At 43.3% G+C, this 12,388-nt stretch overlaps 1 protein-coding gene across 11 annotated transcripts in view; it reads left to right on the forward strand.

Moving 5' to 3' along the window:
- The first annotated feature begins 299 nt into the window (after positions 1-299).
- The window catches only part of ZNF618 (zinc finger protein 618), a 62,704-nt gene continuing 50,615 nt past the window's right edge, over positions 300-12,388 (forward strand). For 6 of the 11 annotated variants that reach the window (XM_063316357.1, XM_063316360.1, XM_063316358.1 and 3 more), the window contains exon 1: positions 301-735. In XM_063316357.1, the coding sequence (XP_063172427.1) occupies positions 406-735 (330 nt within the window). In that variant the 5' untranslated portion in view covers positions 301-405. Of the gene's footprint in view, positions 736-12,388 lie in introns of all 11 variants that reach the window. The other 5 variants (XM_063316362.1, XM_063316359.1, XM_063316367.1 and 2 more) reach the window with 1 other exon arrangement.

Raw genomic sequence — 12,388 nt, forward strand, 5'->3', positions numbered from 1 at the left:
CTGGGAGGCCGGTCCCTTTCGGCGCGCTTGGCGCAGCGCGGGCGGGATCTCGCGCCGGAATGGGCCCGCGGTGGACCGGCCCCCGATCAGCGGCGCCTCGGTGCGCGCCGGAGGAGTAACCACAACAATAACGCGTGGCGAAAGCGGGCGGCGGGGCCGGGCCCCGAGTCGGCGGCGCGCGAGAAGCGGCGCGCCCTGGGCGCAGCGCGGTGCGGCGTGCGGGCCGGCAGGCTCAGCCGAGTGCTCGTTCGCTCGCCGCCGCCCCCGCCCTTCCGTCGGTGCCGCCCCCCCGCCCCCGCCAGCGATGGCGGCGCTCGTGTCTGCGCCGACCGCGGCGCGCTCTCCGCCCCGGCCGAGCGCGGCCCGGCACCGCTAACGCGGCCTGGGGAGCGGCCGGCGCGGCCCATGTCCTCCCAGGGGGCGGAGGAGCCCGAGCCGCCCACCCGTGCTGCGGCGAGGGAGGTGGCTCCGGCGGCGGGCGCTCCGCATTGTGCGCCGCGCCGCAGCAGCAGCAGCGGGAACAGCTCGGGGAGCGAGAGCGGCGGCCCGGCCCGGGAGGAGCGGCGTCTGCTGCCCCTCTCCCGCGAGCCTAGCCCCATGAAGGAGCCGGGCGGCCCCGGAGCAGCAGGCGGCGGTGGGGAGGGAGCCGCCGCCGCCGCCGCCGCCGCCCCTTCTCCGGAAGACAACGAGGGCGCAGGAGGGGCCGCCGCCGCCGCCGCCGCCGCCGACGCGCAGGTAAGCGCGATCGCCCGGGTGCGCCGGTTGCAGCCCCGTCCGCGGGGTGCGTGGCTGCTGCGCCGTCCCGTCCCGTCCCCTCTCTCCGCTCGGGTTCTCGCAGCAGCCATGTCGGCTCGGCCGAGGCGCATCGCCCTCCCTAACCGGCGGCCCCGGCCGCGCTGCCTTCCGCGGATCCTGCCCGGCCCCCGTGCTCCGCGGCCCGGCATGTGCCTTGGCGCCGCAGCCCTGCTTTTCTCGAGGGCCGGAGGGTTTTCTCTCCAGTTCTCGGCTTCTGTGTCTCTGCGTGTGTGTGCGGTTTTTTCCCCCTAATTTTCTCCAAACGAGTTTTCTCTTATTAAAACGACGCCACCTAGAGGAGACTATTCCATAAATAGGAAAAAAATTAAAATTGAGAAAAAAGAGAAATATTTTTTTCTTTTTGTTGTTTTCGAAGGGAAAGTTTAAATCGTTGGGTTGTTTTTGAGAGATTCTTTCGTTCTTTCTGGAATTTTCTTAATCAGAGCAATGCTGGAAGCAGCAAAGCATCGCCACCTCTTGGATGTCAGCAAATTTTTGTTTTAAACGGGAGTCCTTAATATGCAAATTAAACCTGAATTTGGTGAAATCGACGTTTCCCTCCCCCATCTTTTAAAGTGAAAAATAGCTGCTTTACAGGAGATAACAAGAAACAAAATTAAGGAGAAAAAGAGCAATTTGAAAGAAATCAGTTTTGGAAAAGGTGGAAGAATTGTTGCAAAGCAATTAAGAATTGTACTTATTGCAAATTTGAACTGATTTCACAGTTAAATACTGTTGTATTTATTTTCTCATGAAATGAAACAGTCTCAACGATTTTTAAATAAATGTGTGCATTATATGAAAATTTCTGTGGACACACCCCAATTTTTTTTTCATGGGGGATGACTTTTAAGTTTTACTCAAATCTGATTTGAAAGAGCTTTGTTTTTAAACATGAGCCAATCCTGCAACGTCAGAGAAGCTCAAGTTTAGATTACAGAGAAGCCTTTTGTTCTGAAAAGACATATTTTCTGAAAGCTTTGCGTTGTTTGCACAATTAAAACAACGATTCTAGCGTTTAATTTACAATCCATATAGAACTGGAGGGGGGTCGATGTTTTGCCTCCACCTCACATAACTAGATAATATCTCTAGATACTGTCTCCAGCGTTCACTGCAACACTTTATGCATAAAAGGCACTATTAGGCTAATTGTGTATGCAAAATACAGTTAGTTGAGGAAACTGCAGATGTGAAGTTGCAGATTTTTAAAAGTAACAAAAAAATCGCAAAATCAAATCATGCTTTCCTAAGAAATTTTTAAAAATCCTTTTTTGCTCTAACTTAACTGAAAATCTTTCTAACAACTACTGATGAGTTTGTTGTTAGCAATATTGCTTTGAATTTCTCACATGGGTTTGTGGGTAGTAAAATTGCCTTTTGAGTTTTGGTCGTTGTTTCTGTCTCTTCTTCCTTTTCTGTTTTGATTTGCATTTTAAAAAGACCAAGTAACTAATTCACAGAATTTTTTACTTAAATCTCTGTGGAAAGCTATGTGCAGCTTCTGCATCTGAGGCAAAGGAATCAGAAAAACAACAACACTGAATTTGAAGGAAAAAAAAGGAAAGGAAAGAGCAAATCTTGCAGAGTCTCCACTTTAAAATGGGAACAAAATATCAAGATGGCCGACTCCACAGCTGCAGCAGGGAATCTGAAAAGGACATTTCTGTGCTGGAACAGAACCGGTTTCTGCAGCATAAAATACTTTCCCCCATTCCAAGAACCTCAGTTCAGGAAAAAAAATGTTTTTGAAAATTTAAAACTTTTTCTAAGCTGAATTTTTTTTAAAAAAATTCAGAATTTCAAAAAAAAAATATTCCCTGGGGGGGGATTTGGATTGTTAACAGTATTTAATTGTCATCTAAACTGCAGTTGATTATTGAATTGAAAATTCAGGGGATGTTATTCATAAGGGAATGGTGGGAGGGGTGCAATTAGAGATTCCATCTCTAACCAATCCCATTTCCTTCCTCCCCCATCAAAATGGAAGGGGAGTATTTGGATTTTTTGGAAGATTCTGGAACAATAATAAAACAAGCAATTTTCCAAACAGCTCAGAAAACTTTAATTTTTGTAGTAGTTAGGAATAGTATGTTCTGCAGAATTTTTGTGCAAGAAAGGAGGCTGATACTTTTAAGAATGTTAATGATAATGGGGTTGCAATTAAATTTAACTGGTCACAGATTAACAGTTGATATGTTTACTGTGTTAAACTGGACTAAGCAGGCTCAGTGGCTGATTCTCATAGGAGATTTTCTGGATGGACTACAGAGGCAAAGTAATTTTATAATGATAAAGAGGTCTCAAATTTCTAACTATTTCCATTTAAAATAAAATTATATGTCACATGATCAGTTACTTTGTTAGTTTTGCTTGTCTATCTTTTTAAATCTCTTCGAGGGAGGGGAAGGGAAGAGATCCTTGCTTGGTTTTGGAGAGTCAGTGTTGGTCATTCTGATCTCAAGCAGAGTTTGGCTCCAGTGATTAGTCTGTCTTGGCTGTTCTTAGTGGCTGAAGCCAAGGGAATCCCAAGAGGGGGAATGGTCTGGTCTGCACCCAGAAGTAACGGAGCCCTAGAAGGACAGATGAGCACTTGGGGGACCTTGTGCGGGGTGTTGTGTGCACCCATCCCCATTTTCCAAGGCAGAGGGGGATGGCTTGGGTGTGGGACCTGGACGAGTCTTTGAAATGATGCTGGGCCCCTGGCTTGGCACTGCCCTTTTCTCAGGGCAGGCTTTGGCAAAGCTAGTTGCCACCTGCACTACACACAGTGCAGTCTTGCAATTTGTGCTCTGCATTGCCTGGGGTCATACTTTTCTTGTGCTTGATGTTCGTCACCTCCTCTGGTTTTCATTTCCAGGGTTTGGCCCAGAGTCTGCATGTTGGTTCAAATTGTTGTCGTAGTTCTAATGGAAGTGTTAGAAAGTCTAGGTGAAAGGGACATCAACCCTGGAGTGCCTGGCAGATAACTGGCCTATTTTACAGGCTTGTTGTAACATTTGCTAGGATACAATCCCTGTAAAATATTTTGAATATGTGATTGCTACTTTTAGCTGTGTTAATGCATTTATGACTACAGCTACTAATGTTGCAAAAATATTATGAATTCACCTAGTGTAAATCTTGCCATTAATAATGTTCATATTACAAATATTAGCAGTGTTTGCGCTAATACAATTAGTCAAATATATTAAAAGGGCTATTACTAATGATTATTAATAAAGGGGTAATTAACATTTTGAGGGGTATCACAAAGTTTGTTATTTCAGTTACATCAAGCAGAAGCGGAGAGACCAGTGCCCTGCCATACCCATCACTCCTTTGGAAAAGAATTAAGGGGTGATTAATAGCACACTGAAAATGAAAAAGCAGAAATCCCACTTTTCTGCGGACCCCCCAGGGTGTGACCCAGCCAGCCTCGGCGGAGCAGAGATGGTGCCAGGGCCATTAGGATCAGCCGCCTCTCGGTTGTGCTCTGTGCAGGGCTGCGGGGCTTGGTGGGGCTCATTTTCTGGGGTGGTGGTTTGGCTGGCGCTTCCGGCATCTTTCTCTCCGTAGGTGGCGGGTTGAATTTGTCGGGAGGCTTTCCAGGCTATTGGTGCAGCGGGAGAGAGAACCCCTGTCTGTTCTTGAACTCTTGGGACGAGACCTCGAGGCTGGCGGGGTTTCCCGTCCTGTTCTTACCTGTCTCTAGAGTGCTTACGGCGACGGCCATGCTTCTTCTTCATTGTGTTATACTCACAACGACCCTGTGAGGGAAATAGGCTGAGAGGGACGGATTGGACCAAGCTGTCTACAGCTGCAGCCTCTTGGGCACTTTCTGAGAGTCAGCTTCCCAGAACGTGGGAGGATATGCTGCCAAGAGCATGTGTTCCGTAAGGTGGTAGTCGTAAAACCTCCAGGGGAATTTGGATGATTTTAGAGCAAATGTGCATAGGATCGGGTTATGTTGAGCTTGAAAGCTGAGCTGTATGTGTGGAGATTTTGGACTGGATCTTCTTTACATTAACCACTGCACTCTGCGGTGCCATACCTCACTACTATGCCACATTTCTTTTCCATGACTTAAATAACAAAATGAGAATGGGGCTTTGTGTTTTTAGAACTCAAAAATATATCTTATTTTCTTCATTAGGATTTATCCCTTAAAAATGTTTCATTTTCATGTAAGTTTGCAGACTTTAGTTAATTGCAGTTGGCTGTTGATTTTCACAGTGGCAGTAAAGAGTAAAGAGCATAAAGTCATCACTGTCTTGGTTGAAGGGTGGCCACTTTTGAGCTCTTTCATGTTCTGCAAATGGGGCTAAAAGCAGTCATTTTCCGAGTCTCCTCCTGGAACACAATAATACAGGTAGTCCTTGGGTTATGATGGCAATTAGGACTGGAATTGCCATCGTTAAGTGATGTGGTCAGAAAGCGTGATGGCGGGTGACCATGTCGCTCAGCTATGGCAGTCCCAGTTGCCAGGACCTCACGTGACCCTAACCCTAACCCTGACTTCTGACTTCCTGCCAGCTTCCCCATTGACTTTGCTTGTGGGAAACTGGCAGAGAATGTCGGAAATCGCAGTCATGTGACTGTGGCTTGCTTCGTGATCATGTGACCCCAAGGATGCTGCGATGGCCGGAGCTCTGACGACCCATTGTAAGTCCCCTTGTTCAGTGTTGTTGCAAGTTTGAGTGGTCACTGAACAAGTGGTTGTAACCCACCTGTGGCAAAAGAACAATAAAATCCAGAGTGGCTTAATCCAGATAGCATTGGGACCCTTCCTCACTCCTTTTCCCCATTTTCTACCTCTAATTTCTGATATAGCATGGGCGTGGGGAAAATAGAGACAGTTCCTAGAGAAGACTTGTTTTGTAGACCACTCTAGGACTTTGTTTGGGCAGCAAGAAGAGGAAGTACTGAGAGTGAGGGGCACAATCAGTCTAACCCTCTCAGTCCACACCAGTGGCACACTTAGTCCATTTCTAGCCCTGTTAGAGCCACTGTAATCGGAATATTTATTTAATTCTCCAAGTCCCATTTTTTAAAAAGCCCCTTTTCTGGTGGGCTTGTGAAGAGCAACACTTTCTCCCAGCTTTTTGGCTTTAGAATTGATAGATGGAAAATGCCAAGAAACTGAATTCTTTTATTTTCTGTGGTCATTTTTCAGAATTGGTGCTTAAATCTGGCAACTGGCTCTCCAGACTTAGTTCCTGACATGGGATTTAATTAATTTAATTTAAACAGGATGCTGTAATAGTAGTATATTCCTGCAGTAGGCAGTGGCTGGACTAGATGATCTTTAAAGCTCCTTCCAACCCTGACATTCCACGATTCTGCAAGTGACTTCGTGGATGTGGTGGTGTCTTCCAGTTCCATTTGCCTTGGCTGTGAACATGGGGCAGAAAACATCTGTGATGGTGACTTTCCCCCCACAGGAAAATTTCTGCCTGCAAATACATTGTGTCATATTTGTTTGCCTTACTGTGCCTGATTATATGGGTGAAAAATGCAAATCGGTCAGGCAAATGTGGCAGTTAAAAAGTTTAATGTTTATCAAATGACTATCCTCATCAAGTATGTAAGAGAAATAAATACAATATGGATCTGTACATTTCCCATTGCAAACTGGAAATTTTCTGTGTGAATTTGCATAGGAAATTTTTCTATTTATAATTTTAGAATTGTTCTGTTTACTAAAAATGTGCAGTGTAGATAAAAAGGAGGGAGAGAGAAAATCTGTGTGCATTTCTTTTTCTTCCTCCATTATCCTGTAAGGAAAATTTGGCTAAGAGATTGCAAGTGTTTTAAGATACCTTATGACCGGAAGGGTCCTAAACTGGCATTCTAACTGCTGTATTACAGTGTTGTAAACCAAAACATATCTTTGTACAAATATATATATATTTTAAATAAGCACTTTGCTTGAACATGCCAAATTGATCTAGGGCACTGGAAGATTTCCCGATTCAGATGTACCCTAGTAGTTTGCAGCTGGTATGGACTGACTGCAGATGACTGCCTGCCTGCCCCCCCAGTTCCTTTAGCTCATTTGGCGAGTAGGAGGACAGCCCCTTTGCTGGTGCTGCTGCTTCTTGAGTCTCCCCATTTCCCTTGTTTGAGCCCTTGAATACCTTTGACCTGTGTCCTTTGATTTCCCTGCTCCCCCCCCCCCCCCATTCTAGTGTAGCAACCCTGTGGTTGCTCATATTTAGCTATTCTGCTTTGTCTATCAGTGTTCGATTGCAAGCTGCTGGCTTGCAGTTTGGGTGTGGGGTTGAATAATATGATTAACAAATATTTCAAATTGTTATTTAAATGGTTGTGTGCCGTCATGGGTTGGCAGCCTCATCCTGACCTTAAGCAACAACATTGGAACCATACTATAGCAGAAGACTCATCTGTGCCTTTAAGAGGTGAACAGGAACATCTGGAAGGCCACAGGTCCCTGACTTGATTTAATAGCTTTGTATGGCGCAATCAGGCTTTCACGGGCAGAGATCATCTTCTAGCACTTGGGTGTCCAACCTTTTGGCTTCCCTGGGCCACACTGAGTGAAGAGGAATTGTCTTGGGCCACACATAAAATATGTAATATAGTTATTGTATATAAGTAATAAAACTTCATTTATTTTTTAATACTTTTGATTATTATTTTTTTAAAGGGCAACATAAAACTAGTGGGATATTTGACCTTGTTTTTGTGAAACTAACGCATCAATGTCTGGTTCAATGAAAGTGGTTGCAATTCTCAGTGAGTTCTCAAGGTGCTTGTCAGAAATTTTAATTCTAATTTCGTGTGCTTCATCCTTGAAAATAGTTGCTCACAAATGTATGTGCTGCCAAAAAGCGATGTCATGAATAAGGCATGATTGTGAAGTGAGGGATATTTTTCTCTGGGAAGATGGGTCTTATAAAAGTCCAGTAGAGAGAGATGATCAAATTTTTCTTTGAGTTGAATGTCTGATTGCAACTCTCTGCATCTCATTTGAAAATTTGGAGGTAATGTAGTTATGTTGACTGAAAATGGAGTCGAAAATATGCTAAAATATTGATGATTTTTCCAGAAATCTTGAAACCTGTTCTCAAATTCCTGTATCAAACCAAAAAGCAAGGCTGCATATTTCTCGCTGTTCACAGGACTGTGTTTAGCCAATGTATTAAAATGTATAAAATTATTTTCCATAACTTGAGCTTGCCATACTTGAAGTTTCATTTCAAACTCTCATGGTTTGAAACATTGCAGTGATAAGTTGGTTTTTACCTTGCAAGAGCATGTTTAACTCATTTAAATGAGTGGTCAAATCCACCAAAAATCTGTGAGCCATTTTTCATCTTCAAGTTCTCGCACAAATTTTCTTTTTGATTCTGTAAACGACTTGATTTCATTTTGCAAATCATAAAATCTTTTCAGCATTTTACCCCGACTTAGCCACCGTACTTCAAAAAAGTAAATGATGTCCCCATAATCAGCATCCATACTTTTAAGGAACTCCTGGAATTGGCGATGATTCAGTCCCTTGGCCCTACTGCTTTGATGACAATTTGCATGACATTATCCATTTTTAAAGCTTTTGCGCATAAATTTTCTTGATGTAGAATGCAGTGATACTTCATCAAATGTGAGTTGCCGGCAGCACTTGCATCGTCTTCTATCAATTTTGTAAGTCCCTCACTTTTACCAAGCATCGCCAGGGCGCCATCCCAGATATGTTGACAATGGTTAAAGAAAATCACTTTAATGTCATTTTTACTGCTTTGTACAAATCAAGAGATTTAGTTGTGTCTTTTGATGGCACCAAAGAAGCCATTTCTTCAGTGACATTATATTCGTTATCAATACCTCTAATAAAGATGGCAAGTTGAACCGTATCTGTAGCATCAGTACTTTCATCCATCGCCAAAGCTTTACTCTTCAAACCTCTTTCGATAGATTTTCCTATTCCTTCAATTCGCCTGGCCATAGTCTGGTGAGACAAACTGATTTTAGAAAAATCTTTTTTTTTTAATCAGGACAAACTGTATCTGCCACACTTTCCATACATTGCTTAATAAACTCACCATTGGTAAATGGTTTTGATTTTTTTGCAATCAGATTTGCTACCAAATAACTAGCTTTTATGATAGAGTCCTTTTAAATTGTGACTTTTTAAAAAAAAATTGTTGAGACAACAGATTTTTTTTTCAGTTCTGCTAATTTATCTTTATGACAAATTGCTTGATACACTTTGAATTTGGCAGCATGTTTTTCCGTATAATGCCTTTTCAAATTGTAGTCTTTGAAAACTGACACATTTTCCCTACAAATTAAGCATAGTGCCTTAGTATTTGTCTCGACAAAAAAGTACTCATCTGTCCATTTTTCACTGAATACTCTTTCTTCATCTGCAATTTTTTTTTAATTTTCTTTTTTGGGTTCTGTTTTCTGTTGAAATGACTTTGAAGCCATGCTGGAATAAATTTATTTAGGAATAAATATATGTTTTAAGAAATAACAAGCCCATCGTAAGTTGTTAGGTAGGAAAATAAAGCGAAGTTTAATAATCAAATAAGAAAACTTACATGTCTACTTAATAGTAATAACAATAAACGCCTGTCACAGAACACATGTAGGTAGTTGAAATGTTACGTATAACGCCAAGTCGCCACAAGCTGACGTGTGTAGCGGGTGGCGGCGGCGTTAGCACTGCTCCGCCCCCTCCCCTACACAGCATTCTGTGGTTTCTACCTATGCAGTCTGCGCTCGAGCACTGCGCGATCGAGTCACGAAAAAAATCGCAAAATGTTAAAAGTTTACAATTTGGGGGGGGCGCATTTCTAGCTGTTCAGGCCCGCGTGTGGCCCGCAGGCTGTGGGTTCGACACACCTGTTCTAGCATCTGTAAATAAAGTTGCTGCAAAGGCCAGAAGGAGAGGCAGGAGCAATCTTGGCAACCCTATCTACTTGGGATCCTTTTGGTAGCTAAACTCCAAATAAGGGAGCTGTTGTGAATCTTTCGATGTTGCAACTATAGGGGGAAGAATTGGACTGATCCTGAAATTGTAGAGATTTGGCTTTCTTTTCACTCACTTTTGAGTGTTAACTCAAAGCTTCAGTCTTAAATACATTTTTGATTACACAGGTTTGGGAGTCTGCTATGACATCAATGGAAACAAGAACTTTAAATGTTTGAAGCACGCATTTATCATCTGAGGACTTGAAGCTATAACTTTATTTATGTATGTATGTATGTATGTATGTATGTATGCATGCCCCGTTTATTTATTTATGCATGCTTTATTTATTTATGCCCCATTCCCTAGTGTTCTTTAATGGCTGAGTTCACAAGATATGTTTAATCAAATCAGTTAAAGAGTTGCAGGCTTTTTGTATGAGCCATACTTAAGTGTACATGAACTTTTTATTTTTAATTAAAGAGGCGTTGAAAATCCTGACTTTTATAAAAACTGGAAGGAAACGAACTGGGTGACTTTCTGATACTTTGGGTCATGCATTGTGCTTGCTTGCAAAAATTTAAGCATTTCAACTTGCACTTTTCAAGCTTATATACACATTCTTGGCTATGAATAGGAGCCCTGTGTCCCCCCAGCTGAAGCTGAAAGACGTTACAGAACTCCTTCCTAAGAGTGTGTGCAGGCCCACGAACAGCCTGGAAGGTTACTTTTGGTAAGCAAACATCATACGCCAAACTCAGAGAGAGGTAAAAAAAAATGCCCCATTTTTCCAATTTTATTCAGGGAGTAATGTGTCTTGGAATGAGTGTGTGGCAAATTCTAGATTTCTAGATGGCTTAGAAGCACTGTGGCCATCCTAGGGATCCCTAGACTCTCTTTGCAGATAATCAGTCCAGCTGGCAAAAACAGAACAGTAAGAATACAAGGCCTGTAGTTTCAAGTCACTTCATTTGTTAAAATCAAGAGGAACACCAGTGGCACGGACCCTGTAGGAGGCCCTTGTCAATAGAGCCCGCTTCGTGGTTTTTCAGAGGCCAGCTTGTAGTAAGGCCGGGCCATGTGCTGGAGCGGCTCTTCCGAATTCTGGGAGGAATCGGGCCACTTGTGCTTAGGCCCCAGAAGGTGTGCATCCGATAGCAAGAACCGTGGAATGGAGAAAGTTGCATAGGAAGAGTAGACAGTTCTGGCTGTAGATTGTTTCACGCTCTAGAGGCCCAGTCGTACCTGGGAATTGAATTCAGGGCAAGGAAGAATGAATAAGAGCTTTGCTGCTGGAAATGCTTTCATTGTATGGCGGGTCCAGGTGCTTAAATACTAGAATAACTTGACTGTTGCATTACATTTTTGCTGAAACCCAACAGGCAGAAAACAGTTTTTACAGCTACTTTTTCACACTTTTGAAACTTAGTTGTTTATTGTGAAGGTGCAATATCCAATTTTCATGTTTGCAGGCATCCTCTTATAATCTGTTCAGTGGATTATTTTTGTTGCTCCTGCTGCTCGTATTTGCCTGAAACAAATAAGAAATGGCAATTCCTAGGTTGCAATGAGACAGATTTCCATTTAGCCTTTGAAAATGAACCGGGCTCAAGCACGATGGCTTTCTGCTATTATTGGCCAACAGTAAGTAGATGGAAGGGTATCCTCCTTTGGATTGCTCCATTGGAGGTCCTGAAAGAAGCTTCAACAGGAATAACGGTACGTCGCATTCTACACGTTTTGTTGCTCTGGGCTTTCTCTCTCCCTCTCTCCCTCTCCCCTGGGTATGGTAGTCCTCTAAGCAGTCATGCTTCCAACATTTGGAAATATTTTTCTGATGCCATAAAACATTGGACTGTAGCTTACTCTGTGCGTGTGTGTGTGCGCGCACATGCGCGCCTTTGAGTCAGTGTTGACTCTTGGCAACTGCCTGGACAGGCCCCTGCAGCTTTCTTGGCAAGATTTTGGAAGTGGTTTGCCTTTGCCTCATTCCTAGGGCTGAGAGTGAGTGACTGGCCCAAGGTCACCCAGCTGGCTTTGTGCCTAAAGCAGGACTAGAATTCCCGGTCTTCCGGTTTCTAGTCTGATGCCTTAACCACTACACCAAACTGGCTGTCATCTTGGCTTACTTATCAATTGTTTAATTGATAATTGCATTTCAGTTTTACAGATTTCTCAAGGTATCTCCTCTTCTAAAGCACACTTAGCATTTACTGTACACTGACTTGTATTAGCAAAAGTACTTTTAAAGGTATACTGTGTTAAATTAATATACTGAAAATAGTTGAACTAAATTATTTGGAGGAGGCATAATTAACAGAGCATGCTGCAGCCAAGCAGCAAAAATTACAGCCACGAAACAGCTCAGATCCAGTTCTAGGAGACTGGGATTTAAAATGACATAATGACAATGCTTGATAAATTTAGCAGAAGGGTGACTGTAGGGAAGCCTAATTTACAGAATTAAGCAGAATTTGAGGGGTTGCTATATAGAGATTTTGAGGTTGAATAAAAAATGCAGAGCTGCTGGCCTACCCTGTATACAGTGCTTCCCTTCCCTTCCCTTCCTCCAGGCCTTTGATGGTCCTTTTTAATCTCCAGTGGTGCACCTTGTTACTATATTGTGTCTTCTAGATTTCCCTGGAGGCTTTGGGGAACCACCCTGGCTCTGTGGAT

The sequence above is a fragment of the Candoia aspera genome, chromosome 16 (genome assembly GCF_035149785.1).
Source record: "Candoia aspera isolate rCanAsp1 chromosome 16, rCanAsp1.hap2, whole genome shotgun sequence".
Classification (NCBI taxonomy): domain Eukaryota; kingdom Metazoa; phylum Chordata; class Lepidosauria; order Squamata; family Boidae; genus Candoia; species Candoia aspera.